Genomic DNA, 19,581 nt, shown 5'->3' with positions numbered 1-19,581 from the left:
ACTGCTTTTGAATAGAATTGTTTCCTGTGAGGCCCTGATTTCTACTGCTCAGGAGGTGATTTCCCCACATTCCAGTAAACACTTGATCTTTCTTGCATGTCAGGTTGAACTGAAGTCTCCTCTCTTCCCGCAGGAAACCGTATCCCACTCTTACTCACAGCCCCACTCACAGCAGCGAGGGCGCCATGACTAAGTCAGTGGCCTGAAAATCAATACGGTGCTTTGATCACAATTCAGGGTCCAAGACTGAAGGTGCCACCAGTATAGCAGCTAAAGAAGAAACCGGACGCAGAGCTCATATTACTAAATCTGGGGACACCGGGATGCCATTATCAGGGTCTGTGGCAAGCAGGGATGGGGGAGCACCTCCCAGGGGAGGACTTCACACCCAGGGCAGGAGGGCAATTAGAAGGCATTGCTGAGTAAGATGGGACCTAAGAAAGGAGTTTGGGCGACCTGGGGAGAAAAAGAAAACTATGGGCCAAATGATCAAACCTGAAACACAAACACAAGGTTAATGCTGGACTGCTGCTAAGTGCTGAAGTTTAAAATCCTTCTTGCCTGGAGCCAGAATTGGTTGCAGAGACTGCTGTGTAGCTGAGCCAGGAGATAGGAATCAAGGGCGGGTGGGGGTGGAGGTTGGGGAGTGGGGTCTGTGAAGCCTGGAATGAAAGCCTGCTTTAACCCAACCCCTGAAGATGACTAACAGTGGAAACCAGACTCAAGAAATCATGAGTCATCCTTAAGGGAAATAACGTCAGCGTCCGTCACTTCTCTGGGAACTCGGAACACACGCGCTTGAACGAATATCTTGGAACCTAATAATGTGCACCAATGCTGAATCACTCCTTCATTTTGGATAGGTCTCCCTTACTTTTCTGTTCTCAGAGCTCTTCAGTTACCAAATGAGGCCCATAATATCTGTTTAGAATATTTTTAACCAGTAAAAAAAAACATCAGAAAGAGCTGACCTTTTTGGAAAAGTAAATTTTCCTATTTGGAAAAATAAATGATTACGCCTGAACTGCTTGGAAGGAAAGAATCCACAAATAGTCCACTTCAGGCAGGTATCACGCTCACAGGCAAAATCGTCAGTGGGCTAACGCTCAGAATGAATGGGCATTCATGCTAAGCAATCACGGCACGGCAACTGAAACCTGAACTTCTCTAAAATGAGACAGGAGTTACTTTTCCTCACACATTCCCTTCCATCTGAAGAGAACATTTGCTGATTTCCTAGTACAGGCAAAGCATCGTATGAACTGCTAAAGGGGTTACAAAAATAACTAAGACCAAAAAAATACTTGACATTAAAGTAAAAATAATTAAAAGGCTAAGTATGATCAGGCTGCTACCTAGGAGAGATGTACTATTTCACAAATTTAAATCAAAATATTTTTCCAGCTATTCTTACATACAAAATATACTGGACTGCAACTGAGACCCAAAACAATGTGGACGGATCTCCAAAAATAGGGCTGAGAAGCCAGGCACACAGAACACCACATTCTACTGGCTTCCACCTACAGGCAGCTCAAGAACAGGCCAACCAGTGTATCATGGAAGTCATTCAGCGTTCACCTGGACTGGGGGAGAAAAGCATAACTTGAAAGAGTAATGCAAGTGTCCTCTATCTTGTTTTGGGGGATAATTATAAAATTTGTCAAAAGTTAGCAAGCCAAACTTTGCATTTTACTGTATGTAAAACACACTTTTTAAATGTTAAAAAATACCACAGGACTAAATAAACATTACTAAGAATGGAGGGTTCAGGTAAAACCACGGGGAAGGGTTATTTGTAGCATCTCTTACACTTGATCACAAAGGTCTTTATAAAGAAAATATTCCCAGTTTGAAAGGAAGGAGATGCAATGGCTAAAACAGTAAGTTTAATAATAATATAATCCCATTGCTTGCTGGATTTCATTCAAGTATGAAAGAGCCCAACAGAGAAAGGAAACAGGAATTTTTTTTTAATATTTTTACTTATTTATTTGACAGAGAGAAAGAGATCACAAGTAGGCAGAGAGGCAGGCGGGGGGGGGGGGGGGGGGGGGGGGGGGGGGGGGTAGGAGCAGGCTCCCTGCTGAGCAGAGAGTCCGATGCAGGGCTCAATCCCAGGACCCTGAGATTGTGACCTGAGCCGAAGGCAGAGGCTTAACCCACTGAGCCACCCAGGTGCCCCGGAAACAGGATTTAATAGTAAATGAATATAGTATACGAATAGTAAATGAAAATAGATTTTGCATCCATTTCTTCCTGCAGTAGCAACTGAAAACAAGTTTTAATTTGCATCTTCATGATGACTCCATTACCAGGGTACTTTGGCTAGTAAGGACTTCTAGAATGTGATTCTCTAGCACTGGAGTTTCTCAAGAGGCAAGTCCTTAAGGGAGCATACCAGGGTTCCTGTGGTGTCAGTCACTTCCAGCAAGTCACGTCCCTTAGCAAAGCAGGGCAGAAAGAGTGGAGAACCAGTTTCCTGCTGAAAACCCAAGGAACCCTTTGCTAGCTCCCTGCTCCATTCAGGTCAAAAGAGGAAAAGGTGGGCCACGGGGACAAGATATACCTGCTCCTTACTTCTCTCCTCCTCCTCTGTCAACAGTGGGAAACTGCACGGAGATGGAAACTACCATCTCTGACTGATGGAAGGGAGAATATTATGCTACACTGGGCTACGAAGGAAGAATTAAGGGAGCTGGGGGCCACCTACCGGGTTCCGTGGCTTTCCAACCCAGTGCTAACAGTCTGGCCAACCTACCAAGAAATAAAGGGCACAGCACCATACAGACAGAGCTAATGGCTCACCTTCCTGAGCGCACTAACAGCTGCAGAAATCCAAAAAAACAAATCTTCCTCGTGGAGGGCTGGCCCAGCACAGCACAGCACAACCAGAATCGCGAGTCAGAACACAACCATGGTGCTTTACGCATGAATCTAACATACGTCTTGAGCCTTCTCATAGACCTACTTTTTAAAGATGACACTCTAAGGCTATGTTATTTTTAGAATTATGAAAATAACAGCTGCACTTGTCAGCCATCCTCCAGCGGGGGCCCACCCCCTTGAGCTGCTGTGGAAATGCCCAAGTTCTGTTCTCATTGTACTCTCCTGGGTCGGTCTCTTTCTTCCACAGTCTTTACATATAATTTGCTGGTAATGTTGGCATGTTTGTCTTCCCTGCTGGTCAGCCTCCTCGTTGAGGGCAAAGGCCACTGCTGCCTCATGTAGGGCTGAATTCCTAGCACAGAACACAAGGCCAGGCACGTAGGAGGTGCTGAATAGACATTAGGTAAATGAATGGATTTTTGCATGCGCTTTCAGTTTTTATCACTTCTTTAAGATTTTATTTACTCATGGGGCGCCTGGGTGGCTCAGTGGTTAAGCCTCTGCCTTCGGCTCAGGTCATGATCCCAGGGTCCTGGGATCAAGCCCCACGTCGGGTTCTCTGCTCAGTAGGGGGCCTGTTTCTCCCTCTCTCTCTCTGCCTGCCTCTCTGCCTACTTCTGCCTACTTGTGATTTCTGTCAAATAAATAAATAAAAATCTTTTAAAAAAAAAAAAGGATTTTATTTATTCATTTGAGATAGAAAGATAAGAGCATGAGCAGGGGGAGAGGCAGAGGGAGAGGGAGAAGCTAACTCCCCGCTGAGCCGGGAACCTGACATGGGGCTGGATCCCAGGACCTAAAGATATGACCTGAGCTGAAGGCAGACACTTAACCATCTTAGCCACCCAGGCGCCCCTAGGTTATCCCTTATTAGAAAACAAGCTTCACTAAAGCTGGAATTCTCTCTGGTTCTCTATACTCAGATCTTAAATAGTACATGACCCAAATGAGGTCTTCAGTAAAGACTGTAAAGGACATTAATTCAGTGCTCTGAGTTCAGTGAAATCTCTAAGCACATCTTTTGAGAGAGAGAGAGAGAGAGAGAGAGAGAAATCCTGAGCAAGCATGGGAGCAGGAGGCTGGGGGGTGGGGAGGAGAGGCAGAGAGAGAATCCCAAGCAGGCTCCACTCTCCACATGGAGCCCGACACTGGACTCGATCTCGTCATCCTGAGATTGTTACCTGAGCTGAAATCAAGAGTCAGATGCTTAACTAAATGAGCCACCCAGGCGTCCCTAAGCACATGTCTTTTTAAAAGAGCAACAGTTCTGATTTATGAAGGCCACTAGTAGCAAATTCCACAACCAGCTTCCAAAGGGATTTTTGTGCATGTGCCAAATAACTTAGTCAAGACTGTGACCAAACTCTTCAAAATAAGTATCTTGGAGTATGAACAAGCCACTAGCCACAGTTTAGGCAACTGTAATTCTCAGGAAAACCATCATTACCCCATTGCTCAAAAGCCATTTACTCTGTTGCTCACCCTCAGAGCAGATGACAAGGCCTGTGAGTAATGCTCACATCTCCTCTGTGATTTGTAAGCTGCAACGGGCTTGTTATAGAAGCATATGCACGCCATAGGTACTAAATGCTATTTAAATGGAGGGAGGAAATAGGAGATAGTCTGACAATCTGGACTATAGGTTGAAATCCATGGACAAGAACTGCAATTCTAAGGGCAGTAACCAAAAGATGAAATTTTCACGTTTGTTGCAGAGTCACTTCTACGAACACTTAACTATAATATAGCAAATCGCTTTAACTCTCCTTAGGGATAAGAACAGCCTTCCTCTTCCCATTGTGCTTTGATCTACCCAGACCGAATGGGACATCTAACTTTTCTTATGGCTGATGCTTCTAGAGGAGCCTAGCAGTGTTTTAAGTTCTAACAACTGGGTACAGGCGAATCAGTCTCAAACCTCAAACACACAAAATGAAACATGTCATTTCATGTACCTATTTTTGCAAATTGGGTAGAGATTATTTTATTTTTGTATCACTAAATTCAAAACAACTCAAGCCATAAAGGTAACGATTTCTTTGTGGGCGCTTGTCTTCAGTTTTATCATTTTGCTCTGTATCCTATTCTTGTCTTTTAACAGGTTTTATCTGACTTCAAACTTTTCAGTAATACTTAATGGAGAGAAATTTTAGCTCTGGGAGCAAATGAGACATGTCTGAATTTTTCCATTTAAAATAACGGACCATTCAAATGTTAACTAAATATTACATGTCTATTTTAAAACTGTGTATTTTGGGGGCACCTGGGTGGCTCCGTTGGTTAAGCATCCAACTCTTGATTTCAGCTCAGATCATGATCTCAGTGTTATGGGACTGAGCTCCCTGTCTGCTTCTCTCTCTCTCTCTCTCTGCTCCTCCTACTCATTCATGCACACACACGCTCTCTCTCCCTGAAATAAATAAATCTTCCTGGGGTGCCTGTGCGGCTCAGTCTGTTAAGCCTCTGCCTTTGGCTCAGGTGATGATCCCAGGGTCCTAGGATGGAGCCAGTGTCAGGGTCCCTGCTCAGAGGGGCGCCTGCTTCTCAGTCTCCTTCTGCCTCTCCCCTGTTCGTTCCCTCTCTCTCAAAAAAATAAAATCTTCTAATAAAAAAATAAACAAATAAATAAATCTTTTTAAACTATGCATATTATGTTAAAAGTTTACTTCATTAAAATTTCACAGGATCAATATCAAGAACACTACTCTTTAGACTTTAACAGAAGATACTTTGAAAGTCTTAAATTTGCCAAATTAAGAAATGCCCTTATTTCTTTTGTGTTTTCTTTTACTGTAAAATCTAGCAAAGTATCATTTACGTTTCATATGACTCTTTATAGTATATTCTCTTACCTTACTAAAATTATGTATCTTCAAAAGGATGATACTGTTGTGAAATATATCTACTAGAAAATCTAACTTAAGTTACACCAGTCAATTATACTGTATTTTTCTATGCTTGGTTGTTCTATAAATGACTCCATTGTTTGTTGGCCTATTATGTGCCAGGAACTGTCCCTTGTACTTTTATATATTAATATTATTAAACCTTGTAACAATTCCATAAAGTATCATTACCCTTTCTATATTACGTCTACAACATTTTTCTGATATGGAAACCAAGGCTCCAAAGTTATAAAAACCTACCCGAGAGTTGATCTATACACAAAGGCCTACCTTCCCAGTCTTCCGTAGTCCTTCAATGATCAAAATCTTTCATCCATTTACTCATTCAGTAAGCATGTACTGATCTCCTACCATGTGCCAAGCACTATGCTGCTCAATGAGGTGACAGATCTCCTCAAGATACTCACAGTTTAATGAGAAAGACAAAGGCTAACAGTGAGCTATATACATGGAAGGTATAGCCTTGGGAGAAAGGCAAAACCTCTAGTGAAAAACAGAAGAGACAAATCTGGGCTGAGATACAGGTAAAAATTGTTACCCAGAATATCAACATTAGCTTCTAATTATAGAGGGTTTTCAGTGTATCAGGTAGCACAACCCTGCAAAGCAAGACTTTTTTTTTTTTTTAATTACATCACTGCTACAGTCATGCTTGAAGTAGGTTCTAATATCAGCTCTTTTAGAGAGGAGGGGAAAAAAGCTGTTACTCACTCAAGGTCACACAGCTAGTAAATGTGTGGGCTAGAATTTGAATCACATCTGTCTAAAACTGAAGTGGTAAGTAAGCAGTGGTAGTCTCGACCTCAGGCAATTTGTCTGAGGAGAACACTGGGACAGAGGTCAGATAAAGAACTCTGAGGAGAATGATGGGCAACTGAGGAGCCAACAGGGGATAGATAAAAAGGACCACAGGCCAATCGAGAGCCCCATTTCTTCCTGATACACTACAGGAAGTGTATCCCCGGCCACATCCCCGACCACATCCCTGGCCAAGGTAAGGCGAGGTTAGCTATAACAGATGGTGGAAATAATCTTTCAACACAAGGAGAAGTCATCCTTTTCTTTTAATCTCTGGTATAAATATCTCTCATCAAATTCAGATTTTCACTTGCATATCCAAACCTCAAGAAAAGAGCACTTTCACCTGATCCCCAATACCTACACTCATCCAGGGCTTCGAGGAAGAGAGTGGATCCCTCAGACAGGGAGCTAAGGACCTGGTGTCTCCTCCCCTTCAGACCCACATGGATGTAGATGCAAGAATGGAGTTTGGGTGTGCTCCAGTAACAAGGTGGCCGGGAGGTCCTCTCTCCGAGATACAAGGTCATTTCCACGGGGTGCCTGGGTGGCTCAGTGGGTTAAAGCCTCTGCCTTCAGCTCGGGTTCTGGTCCCAGGGTCCTGGAATAGAGCCCCAAGTCGGGCTCTCTGCTCAGTGGGGAGCCTGCTTCCTCCTCTCTCTCTGCCTGTCTCTCTGCCTACTTGTGATCTCTGTCACATAAATAAATAAAATCTTAAAAAAAAAAAAAAGGTCATTTCCAGTTCTGAAGATGTTTAGATAATGAGGGGCTGAAACTGACTGTCTGCACACACAATGGTCAAGAACTAGAATGTGGGCAATGGGAAGGATGTAAAGCCAAATGGGTTTTTAACGTCAGATCAATGATCACGCCCACCACAGACCACCTCCCTGCCCTCCCTCCAGTGAATGGCAAACATCTCTGAACGATCTTCCATGTTTCCAATTTCAGGAATAACAGTGGAATCAGGGAGAACCCTGACCACTAAAAATTTCATCATTGATCTTCTCCCCTATTCTCCCATGATATTCAATTCTTAATAAAAACGATTTACTTCTTACTTAAATGTCTCCCTCCTCATATGTCTTGTACATACAATTATCTGATGACACATGGGAGCGCACATACTTTGGCAAGAAGTGCCGGACAGCAACTGAGCAAAAGGGATAAGCTACAGGTACTACTGATGGAAAAAACAATTCCTACATTTACGAGCCATTTATTGGGAGCCCACAAAGTATCAGCCCTTAGGATCTTTTGCTAAGATTCCCTGAAAGAGTCTCCTCCTGAAATAGGTTTCCTGGAATTCAGAAAACATTGTCAGTCTGCTTGAAGATGGGGGAGGGGGCACACACAATAATTATCTCTTTGCAGAAAGCACATGCTATTCTTCGACTCCTTTATCTTTAGGCACCTGTGTCTGCAGCACAGCTGCTGTCACGGTCATCCTTAACCTGACATATAGTGGGCAGCTTCTGCACAGACGATGTGACATGAGCAACACAAAACGCAGAGGCAGTGTTTAGGAGGGAGGACTGAGAGATCACAGAGGTGAAGAGTAGCCACTTTTTTAAAGATTTTATTTATTTATCTGACAGAAAGAGAGAGAGAGAAAGCACAAGTAGACAGAGCAGCAGGCCGTGGGAGAAGGAAAAGCAGGCTCTCCACTATGCAGGGAGCCTGATGCGGGGCTTGATCCCAGGACCCTGGGATCATGACCTGAGCCGAAGGCAGACGCTTAACCAATTGAGCCACCCAGGTGCCCCAAGAGTAACCATTCCTTAGGCTGAAATTAAAATAAAATGAGGTGAGATCTTTAAAAAAAAAATGAAAAAAGTAGCATGTAAGTACATGACTTCATTAAGATGGTGACATTGTAAGTGCCACTTGCAGAGCATTGAGTGAAAGGCCCCACATGGCACTATACAGACACTTCGCATCTTCCTAGCAACGCTATTGGGCTGAAGAAACAGGCTCAGATGAGCCAAGCAACTTGCCTCAGGTAATAGATTCTCGATGCCAAAGCCAACCACAAACTCGGGTCTTCCGATGGCCGGCCATTCCACTCCCTTGGCCCTGCTCTGCATCAACACTGCCTTCCCATAGTCTGTCCTCCCAGCCCCCTCGTCAGGGATTCACCTTCCACCCTCCCTCCTTAAAATCTCCTATTTTCCTAGGTAGCATCTCTGACCAATGAATTTACACGGTTTTCTTATTACTTGTCTCAGAAACAATGGTGGGTTTTGCTTATTCTTCTTTTTTTTTTTTTTTTTTTAGAAAGGGGATCTTATCTTTTACACAAACTTAGCATCCAGGGCTTGTTTATTTAACAAGTAACAGCAGAAAGAAATAAAACAATATAAAAGTTAATGCAACAGTTTCAAATCATTATATAAACAAACTTTTAAAATAATGTTAAGGGGTGCCTGGTGGCTCAGTGGGTTAAAGCCTCTGCCTTCGGCTCCAGTCATGATCTCGGGGTCCTGGGATCGAGCCCGGCATTGGGCTTTCTGCTCAGCAGGGAGCCTGCTTCCTCCTCTCTCTCTGCCTGCCTCTCTGCCTACTTGTGAGCTCTGTCAAATAGATAAAGTCTTTAAAAAATAAAAAATAAAATAATGTTAAAAGTCTGAGTTTTATACGTGAGAAGGGTGTATAATGTTTGCTTACAATTTAGTGGGGAATCATTTTTCTTAAAAACTAAGCACAAATCTGGGGCGCCTGGGTGGCTCAGTGGGTTAAGCCTCTGCCTTCGGTTCAGGTCATGATCTCAGAGTGCTGGAATCGAGGCCGCATCGGGCTCTCTGCTCAGCAGGGAGTCTGCTTCCTCCTCTCTCTCTGCCTGCTTGTGATCTCTGTCAAATAAATAAATAAAATCTTAAAAAAAAAAAAAAAACTAAGCACAAATCAGAAAACAAAAATAAAAACAAAAAAATGCTTAAGGCTGTGTCTAGGTGACGCCAGAGAAAGGTTTAGCCATCATTTTGTTTGTGCCAAGCCAAAGATTATCTTTCAAATATCTAAGTAGAATGTCTGGAGAAATCATAAAAAATTCAATTATGTCAACACAATCTTAGTTTATGTAAAACAAGCTTTATAAACAAGCCTATAATTCGCCTATTTGCACTTTGTGAAAGAACATCTATTTGCATGACTGACCTAGGGCTGAAGTACTGCCAAAATTATAAAAAAGATAATTTGAAAGATCAGTATCCTTTTTCCCTCAATTTCAAGGATTTGTATTTTTAAATAATGTGGGAAATAGTAGAGTTTTTTCAATGTCCTAGATGAAAAGCATTAAATATAAAAGCCACATCTGGACTTCACAAAAGAATACATTTTCCTTCATTCGTATTTTTAGCTACTGAATAAGTTGCTGCAGCAAGCTCTTTCAGTGAGAACTCAGACATGTAGCCAGGGCAGTGATAAATACCACAGCAGAGAAACTTGCTTATTAACCCCTCAACCTGTCTTCCATGCAAACGTTCCATCTGATGTTCTGGCTGAGGAGTATCTGAATCACTTTTTGGTGCGTAGCTACACTATTCCATTGTTGATGTTTTCATCTAGTATTCTTTAAATTGGCTGCTTCTTGGGATGGATACTAATTAATTTTAGTTGCAGTATTCTAGAGCAAGGCAAAACCAAAGGAAATGCAATAATGACAATGATAATCACGACGTAAGACAATCCGTTGATTGTATTAAATTCTCACCATCTCCATCTTTATACAGGAGCTACCAATAAGTCGAAGTACATTTCCTTGGTTGGAGTTAATTGGAAACGATGTTTTTCTGTTCTAAAACTGGTGATTTTTGCACAGACCCTGCCCTGACTACATTGCACCAAAAGCATATCAAGCTTTAATCTTACAGCATACAAAGCTTCCATTAAAATCTCAAACAGTCCCTTAGCAAATGTTTATTGAGTATGTACTATGTGAAAAGCATTATAATACGCAGGCTGTGAAGTACAAAGGTAAGTGCATAGCACTTCTCCCTTTAAGACTATATAAGCTTTGGGGTGCCTGGGTGGCTCAGTGGGTTAAGCCTCTGCCTTCGGCTCAGGTCATGATCTTGGGGTCCTGGGATCGAGCCCCGCATCAGGCTCTCTGTTCAGCAGGGAGACTGCTTCCCCCTCTGTCTCTGCCTGCCTCTCTGCCTACTTGTAATCGCGTTCTCTGTCAAATAAATAAATAAAATCTTAAAAAAAAAAAAAAAAGACTTATTGAATCAGCTAGAATACAAAACACAAACTGTAAGTATGATAACAGATGAAAACCTAAAGTATTAGCTACAGTGGAAACTTTTATTAAAATGTAATCATTTTACTCTAAACTGCTATAACTACCCACTTTTAAAGTTTAAGACCATTTTTTAACCTAGATTATGGGATTCCTAATAATGCATTATAATCTCCCTTCAAGAATGTCAGAATTTAAATAGTATCTCTGACAGAAACCTTCACAGGAGCTTTTGGTCTATATTTACTGGTTTCTAAAAGAAAAAAAATGTACAGCAATCAATATATGTGACTATTGCAACCACTTGAGAAAAAGAAAGGGGTGTGAGTGTGGAAGTCTTTAAGAACTGTGTCTGTGTCAGATTTAGAGAATAATGGGGATTACAAGAGGAGATGGGAAACATTTTAGAAAGCAATTCTTTGACTTGAAAGTTAAAACGCAGAAGATAAATTGTGACTGAGGGTTTGAAACTGAAAATCACAGGTTTATATTTTTAGAAAAGGGGGCAAAATGACACTCAAAAGAGAAAGGATTTAAGGATCGCTTGCTTTGTTTTGTTTTGTTTTGAACTGTCATTCCACTGGTAGAGAAAATCTCCCCCTTGCCACAGCAGATAAAGACAGCATCAAAGTTCATTTAATCAAAGTGTATCACATTTAGGAATACTCAAGACACATCGTTGTCCTAGCCCCACCCACTTATCTACTTCTGATCCTTTCCGTGGCTGTTCAGGTGTGGTATCTGAAGAGTCCCCTTGGCAAGATTTCAGGCTTTCTCCTTGGTACCACCAAGGACCCTGGTACACATCTTGATTACAGCAGTAATCACAGACTAGTGCAATTAACTATTCGTGTATCTGCCTCCTTCCCAGATAGTGAGGTACAGGAGGTCAAGGACCCTGGAACCCAGCAGAGTACCTGATATGTACAATCAACAGATAACAAGGGAATCTCAAAGTGACATAGAAGAGCATTCTACGAGGGCCATAAAACCACCAAGCATAATGTTAATCAAACTATTTAAAAACAGCAATTCACTTATTGATCTTTCAACAATGATCTGCTTGGCTTCTACCAAAGAGCAAGCACCATTCGAGGCACAAAGGGCATAGCTTGGAACACAAAGCATGCAAGACACCCGCCTTCAGGGAACTTGTACGTCAAAAGGAAGATGAGAAAGCAAACATTTTTTTTTTTAATTGTAGAAGTGAATGTCTACAATGTTCGGGATATTCTGCATGATCTCTAGAAGACCCAAATGACCTAGTCCCCAGTGCCCAAGAAATGTACACTCTAGCTGTGGGGATAAAGATAATCAACAACAAAGACGAAATACAAAGTGCATGCTAAAAAACAAAATAACAAAACAAAAGTGCATGCTAATCGTGTAGAACAGAAAAATAAGGTGTGTAACAGTTTACTCTTGGGCACTCTGGGCAATGAGGATCAGGACTAGCTTTCTAGGTTTGTGACAGACTTGGAAGAGAGTGAGCCACTGAAAAACAGAGGAGCTAAGTCTGGTATTAGCAAGGAAGGGAAATGGTCTGAGCCAAAGCAGAGGAGAAAAGTGCGAGACTTGCTGGAACGATAGAAAAGTCTCCCCTCCTGCACAGCTGTCACCACTTGCCACCTAATCACTCAGCTCAGGTCCAAGAATCCAGCTGTTTGCTTGCAGCCTCAGAGAGGTCACCTCTTTCCTAAACTTTCAGACCACTCCTTTCTACTCTCATGGCCACTGCAGGCATTTCCAAAGCGGACTACCAGAAAGGCTTACCTCCACCACCTGCTCTCTAAACCCCACTTTCCAACATGCTACCAGGCAGATTTATCCTAACGCAAATCTGCTCCTATCACTCCTTTCCTTAAAATCTTTCAGGACCTCCAAATACCAAATCCTTAAAACAAGCAGAATATTCTTCATGGTGTGGCCCCTTCTTGCCTCCCTAGCCTTGTGGCTGCTCCCTTCCACTACGGGCAACTCCATGGAGCTCCTGACTTTCCCTCTGCCCTCCCTGCCACTACATCTGCCTGGTCCTCCAGTGCCCAGCCCAGCAATCTCTGCTGGGAAGCTGCCTCCCGCACCTCCTCCCATGGCTGTGTACGCACCTCGATAATGGCACTTACAGCAAAAGGCTGGTTCCTGGCCCCCACCTCTCCGCAGCCAAGGGGTGCATTTTACTCATTTTTAGTAAAGCCGCACACCCAATCTTGCACCTAACACAGAAGGGTTGCTCAGTTAATATTGATAAAGCAAAACTGGGGCTAGGATCAGATCTTCAGGTGATTAAACAAAGTTTGTAGGGATAGAAATTGTGCAGTAAGTCTGTGTAAAAATGTGACATCAAAAAAGGAGCCAATAAAGAAAGACACTTGAAAGATACAGCTGGACCATCAGAACTCAGAGGTAATGGGCCTCTGCCCACAACGGCCCCCCTCTCCCCTGCCCCGACCCACAACCAATGACTGGACCATCAGCTGTGGGGATCAAAGAGTAAATTCTACCATAAACAGATTGGGAACCCAAAGCAACCAACCAAGCATCTAAACTAACCTTTTTGCCTGAACCATTTGACTTGTTCCTGATAATTCCCTTCCTTTTTGAGAACACTTTACCTCTCTCAGCAAAGTCTGAACCACAGAAATGCAAAATCAATCAATCAATCAGCACACTATAGTACCTACATTTTGGCTATAAAAGATGTTTCTATCATTTTCTACATGAACAGGGAGAAATGATGGATTTTATTCACTGATTAATGGGGCGGGGCGGGGGGGGGCACGGGAGGAGTCCTGGAGGCAGGCCAGCCAAAAACGCTTTTTTTGCACACCAGGCACACAAAATCTAACTGGACACATGCTATCTACCAGCATCAGTGCAAAAGGGCTAAAAGCCACCTGTTTCCTGCCCCTACTGCAAACGTGTCACACCTGCATTTGGTTGTTGGGAGCTGATTTAGAAAATAGGGGTCTTTTGCAAAAATGCTCTCATGCTAACAGGTTGCCTCATTCAGAAACCTTTGGGGACAATTTCTGGTGGCCCTGAGCAAAGTAAATAAGGAAAAGATGCTCATAATAAGACTTACCATCTTTGATTCTCTGGTCAGGTTCAGGCCAAACAAGGAAGCAATCTTTACACATAAAGCAAAAATAAGCAGAAACCCACTGGTAAGGAAAAAAAAAAAAAAAAAAAAAAAAAGAAGGGCCCTAAATCCCAGTCTACTACAGGGCACCCTTCCATGTATGTACATAAAACATGTATATCCTACAACCGGGGACCACATCTAGTTTAAGAAGTTTTTCTTTTTGTGTTTTGCAAATTATCTGGTGATCGATGTTTTACCCAGGAACTAAGTCAAAAATAACTCTACTGTTCTGAATGACAAAGTTAATATTCACAGAGGAATTACATAGAAACTTTCGGTACCTGAGTGGATTTTAAATTATACAACTATTGGTAATGACAATCCAGTACTAGGAGAAATAGGTCAGTCAACAGCTTTAACATAGCACTGCATTATAAAACAAGAGGCACAGGTTAAAATTATCATCTTCATTTCACTAGAACCTCCTCTCCCATAGTTGGAAATTATATTTTGTTAAAGGCTATATACATACCATCAGCCTACTTCTGCTAACCTTTATTTTTTTTTAAAGATTTTATTTATTTATTTGACAGAGAGAAATCACAAGTAGGCAGAGAGGCAGGCAGAGAGAGGAGGAAGCAGGCTCCCTGCTGAGCAGAAAGCCCGATGTGGGGCTTGAACCCAGGACCTGGGATCATGACCTGAGCCGAAGGCAGTGGCTCAACACACTGAGCCACCCAGGCGCCCCTTCTGCTAACCTTTAAAAAGACTTACTACTTTACAATGACATAAACTTTCTATTGACATTGTAAACATTTGTGCTTATTGTAAAATCAGTGCAACCCACACTGAACTTGTATAACAACCAAAGACTGCTGAGATAATAACTTCCTGACATAAACTGTTGAGTTGACCCTTATAGACAGTAAAGTATCAATATCAGTAGCTTATGGAGGGAAGGGTGAAGGAGGAGATATTTAACTTTTTATTAAATACAGTTACAGTTTGACTTGATAGAAACAGCATAAATTACATCTGTAATTACAAAGAAGAACCTATTGCCACACACTTAAGATAAATTTTGTGATGCCTCATCTGGTAAACATAGACTAGACCAAATTAGTTTTCTTTCTAAACTGGAATCTACTGATGACACAGCGGAACAAACAAAGCTCAGAGTCTCTAGCTTACTTTGATTTCCATTAGGGTTTTTATCCTTATTTGTTTACAGTACTCAATATAAACAGTAACACCTCACCATAATAGACAAGGGAGGGGGCTGTGTTCAGTCAGTTAAACATCTGCCTTCAGCTCAGGTCATGATCCCAGGGTCCTGGGATTGAGCCCCCCACATCCTGCTCCCTGCTCAGTGGGGAGTCTGCTTCTTCCTCTGCCCTTCTCCCTGCTCCTTCTCTCTCTCCAATAAATAAACCTTTTTTTAAAAAGTATATTCCTTCAAAACAGACTATGCTACTTTTTATAACTTTTTAAAGTTTGCTCCTATAATTTACATTTTTATGTAATCATGATTTAGCAGGCTACACAGGTCTTGAAAATCAGAAAGTCTGGGTTTGAATCCTAACTAGTTATACAAAAAGCTAGGCAGATAAACCTGTGAGTTTCAGTTTTCTCTCTAACAAAAAAAAGAATACTACTGGCTCCCTCCATCTAATAAATTGTTCTCAAATGAATGAAAAGTAAAGCTAAATCATGAAGTATAAGCCCCTCTATTCAATTTGTTCCCGGTCAACAAGAAAGTTATCCAGTTCTTTGGGTGTTAATAAGCAGTGCCTATAATAACCAAGATATAAAAATAACTTAATTGTCCAAGTATAGATGAATAAAGATGTGGTATGTGTGTGTGTGTGTGTGTGTGTGTAACCATCACCACCACCACCCAGCCCCCCTCACCACTTCCTCACCCTTGCATGTGGGCAATGGAATATTATTCAGCCGAGAGAAAGAAGGAAATCCTGCCATTTGGGACAACATGGATGGCACCTGGAAGGGCATTATGCTAAGTGAAATAAGTCTGACAAAGATAAGTACTGTATATCACTTACAGGTGAAATCTACTACTACAGATGAAGTCATTTAGAGGTGAACTCATAGAAACAGGAGAATGGGGGTGGGGGGAGTGTTGGTCAAAAGGCACAAACTTCTGGGTGCCTGGGTGGCTCAGTGGGTTGAGCCTCTGCCTTCCTCTAGGGTCATGGTCTCGGGGTCCTGGAATCCAGGCCCGCATCAAGCTCTCTGCTCAGCGGGGAGCCTGCTTCCTCCTCTCTGCCTGCTTGTGATCTCTCTCTGTCGGATAAATAAGTAAAAATTAAAAAAAAAAAAAAGGCACAAACTTCCAGTTGTAAGACAAGTTCCGGGGATCTACAGTACAGCATAGTGATTATAATTAATACTGCATCCTGTACCTGAAAGTTGCCAAGAGAGTGGACTTTAAATGTTCTCACCACAAGAAGGAAATGGTAATTATGTGAGATGATGGAGGTGTTGGTTAAAGCTATGGTGGTAATCATTTTGCAACATATAAGCGTATCAACTCAGCACTTTATAAACCTTGAAGTTACAAAATGATACGGAAACTATATCTCAATACAGCTGGGGGGGGGGAATGATAAAGAAAAACCACACCTAGCTCCTAAAATTAAGTTACTTCTAAAGTTACCAGAGAAAAATAGGACTTGAGGACAAGAGCAGGAACTGTTATGTTTTAAACTGATTTTGCTTGCAGGAAACAGACTCAGAGTCTCTGAGCAGACCAGCAGGGTAATTTAATTGCCAGTCTTCTGGAGGGACCCAATGTGTCATTCCCTGACAGTGATATTCTCCCTTCTCCTCCAGTAGTTTTCCCCTTCCCCACCTCCTCCCTTCCCTCTTGTTTGTTTTAATGGTTGTTCTACTCTTATTAAACAGCTCTCCCTCCTTTCCGTCTACAACTTCTAAACATTTTAAACTCTAACTGGAAATGGTAACACCCAGGCTTGACTTCCACCCCCCACCTCCACCTCCCAGTCTCGCCAAGCTCCAGGGGGGCCTTCTGGACTTGTAGAAATGTCCCGAGGTCCGCCCGGACTAGGGTTTACTCCTCCAATCACTACCCCTGCGGGCTCCGCGGCTGACAAAAGGATCCCGGGCCTCCACCCGCGGCCACAAATCCGTTCCCCGGGCGCCCCACCCAGCCCCCACCCTTCCTCCCAGAGCCGATCCTTTCTTTCACTTTACAACGGATGCAGGTGGGTCACACCCCTGTTCTCCGAACCGGGGCCGGCTCCCCGCCCGCGCCACTCTCCGGAATCCCCAGAGCAGGTTCGAGGGGGGAGGAAATGACCCAAAAGTTGCTGCTTCTGAGTCAAAACGTCGGCGCGCGGAGACCTCCCTGTATCTAGCATGACTGTTCCGAGGCTGCGGCTGCGGCCCGCCCGGACGCAGTTCTCGGGAGCCCGTGCGCGCCCCGCGCCTCCCCGGCCTTCACCCGGGCGCCGGCCCGCAGGCAGCTGAGGCTCGAGGCGGCCGCATTGCGGCCCCAGGACCGCGGCGCCGTCTCCCTCCTTCCGCGCCGCCCGCGTCCGCGCCTCTCCGAGCGGCCGAGGGTTCGCGCAAGCTGCTCCCGCGGAGGGCGCGGCGCCCACGCGCAGTTCCCAACTTCTTCCGGCGTCGGCCCACGCCGGGGAACCCCTCGCTCACCGATATCCCCGTCGTCGTCGTCCTCCTCCTCCTGGTCCATTTCTAGCAGAACGTCCCTGGTCATCATTTGCATGGCTCCCCCGGAGGGCGGTTCCGAACTTGGCGCGAAGTTGGGGGCTCCCGGGTTCCGGAACGACGCGGCTCTGGCTGGGCTCTGCGTCCGGGCGGGGACCGCGGGGCGCGTCTGGCTCCCGGCTCAGGGGCTGCAGCGCCCGGTCCGCACTTCTGGGAAGCCCCGCCGAAGCGACCGCCGACCCGAGCCCTGCGCCCAAGACAGCCACTCGCCACCGGAGCGGGGCCGGGCCACTGAGCATGCCCAGTGAGAGAGCCGGGCTCGCTGCGGAATGATTAAACTTCCCCCAGGTTCATTAGGCTCCCAGAAGGAAGTCGGGACGCGAGCCGGAGTAGTCGGCGTTCGCGTTCTGCACGCCAGTGACCTCGGGGAAGGGGGAGGCGAGAGCACGCGGGGGCGGGAGTGGACAAGGTTCCCCAAACGTTGCCTCCAAACGAGGCAGCGCTCTGTTCTCAGGTCATATATGGACACGTCCTGGGGCTTGCTTTCTTTGACATGTGTTACTGCAGAGGGGGAGAGACGCCGCAACAGCTCAGGTGGAGAACCCTGAAGGCGAGCACGTTTGAGCCGTATGTAAAGGCCAGGTGGACCCATGGAGGATCTTCAGGCATCAATTACTCTGACCCCAAAGTGAGGGAACGTGTGTTCTATGGGGGCAAGGGGAGAGAGAGATTGCGGAGAGAAGAGGCAAAACTCGCAGATAATAAACAATACGCGAAAAAAAGACAAAGAGAGGGATCTCGAGAAACGTGTTCACAAAAGGCCGCAGGATTTCCGCATAAAGGGAAGTTAGAAGGCGAGAGAAGCGCCCCCTACCCCCGCCCGCCTGAGCACACGCAGGGAGTGGTCGCAAGATGGTCATGAGTCAGCTTAGTCCTCCCTGTCAAAAATGCAAAAGAAGCCAAAGAATTTCCCTATGGTTAGAAGTAAGCTCTTCTATAATGCAGTGTGAAAGACTGTAACAACCAGAGGAAACAAAGTACTAAATAAAATTGAGGCAGAAAGTAAAAGAATGCGTTCCCCGGGGACCGAAGGGAGCAGAAGGAGAAATACAAAGAGATTTCTACTTTTAAGACTCATGGGGGTGGGGGCGGGGGTGGGGTAGTTTGAACTGCAGGTTCCTGGGATTGTGTGTCTGCAGAACTGTTTTCAAAGAAACTGCTGTTGGGTTCATTTTGATTCCTGAAAAGGGCTTAGAAAGTATATTTGAAATCCTTGTTATATTCATTGCCCTATACTTCTCACCAAAACTCTTTTTAAACAATTTTATTTATATGACAGAGACACAGAGGGGGAACACAAGCCGGGGTAGTGAGAGAGGGAGAGGCAGGCTTCCTGCTTAGGAGGGAGCCCCATGCAAGGCTGGATCTGGGGACCCTGGGATCATGACCTGACCCAAAGCAGACGCTTAACGACTGAGACACCAGGCACCCCCATCAAAACTTTTTATATTTTTTCCATGGAGGTACCAGAATTATCATAATTATGATGACAGTAAATCTCCCATGCATTTTATTCTCCCGTACATTTTTTTTTGAGTTTCCATATGAAAGAAAAAAACATTGGGACCAATCATAAGTGGGAAAACAGCCACAAATATGCATAAGACATGTGGAAATTAATTTTAAGAAAGTGTCCAATATCTTAAAGAACAGAATTTTTTTTTAAGTTTTTTGTGTTTTTGTTTTTGTTTTTTTTAAATAGGCTCCACACCCAGCTTGGAACCCAACACAGGATTTGAGCTCATGTCCCTGAGATCAAGACCTGAGCTGAAATCAAGAGTTGGAGACTTAACCAACTGAGCCACCCAGGAGCCCAAAGAGAATTGTTTTTAATATAAAGAGAAAATAATACATTGCAATGGGCAGAAGGAGGTGGGAGAGGGGTATCAAAGAAT

General features: G+C 44.0%; 1 protein-coding gene across 1 annotated transcript in view; it reads right to left on the bottom strand.

Annotated features, from left to right (window-relative positions):
• Window positions 1–17,748, bottom strand: part of LOC111157822 (anoctamin 6) — a 184,689-nt gene extending 166,941 nt beyond the window's left edge. The window contains exon 1 of the mRNA XM_022519488.1: window positions 17,612–17,748. Coding sequence (XP_022375196.1) covers window positions 17,612–17,684 — 73 coding nt within the window. The 5' untranslated portion in view covers window positions 17,685–17,748. The remainder of the gene's footprint in view (window positions 1–17,611) is intronic.
• Between the last annotated feature and the right edge of the window lie 1,833 nt (window positions 17,749–19,581).

This window comes from Enhydra lutris, unplaced genomic scaffold, assembly GCF_002288905.1.
Source record: "Enhydra lutris kenyoni isolate GAN:26980312 unplaced genomic scaffold, ASM228890v2 scaffoldscaffold56, whole genome shotgun sequence".
Taxonomy (NCBI): Eukaryota; Metazoa; Chordata; class Mammalia; order Carnivora; family Mustelidae; genus Enhydra; species Enhydra lutris.
Note: the sequence above shows the minus strand (reverse complement) of the source record. Positions and strands in the feature narration are given on the sequence as shown.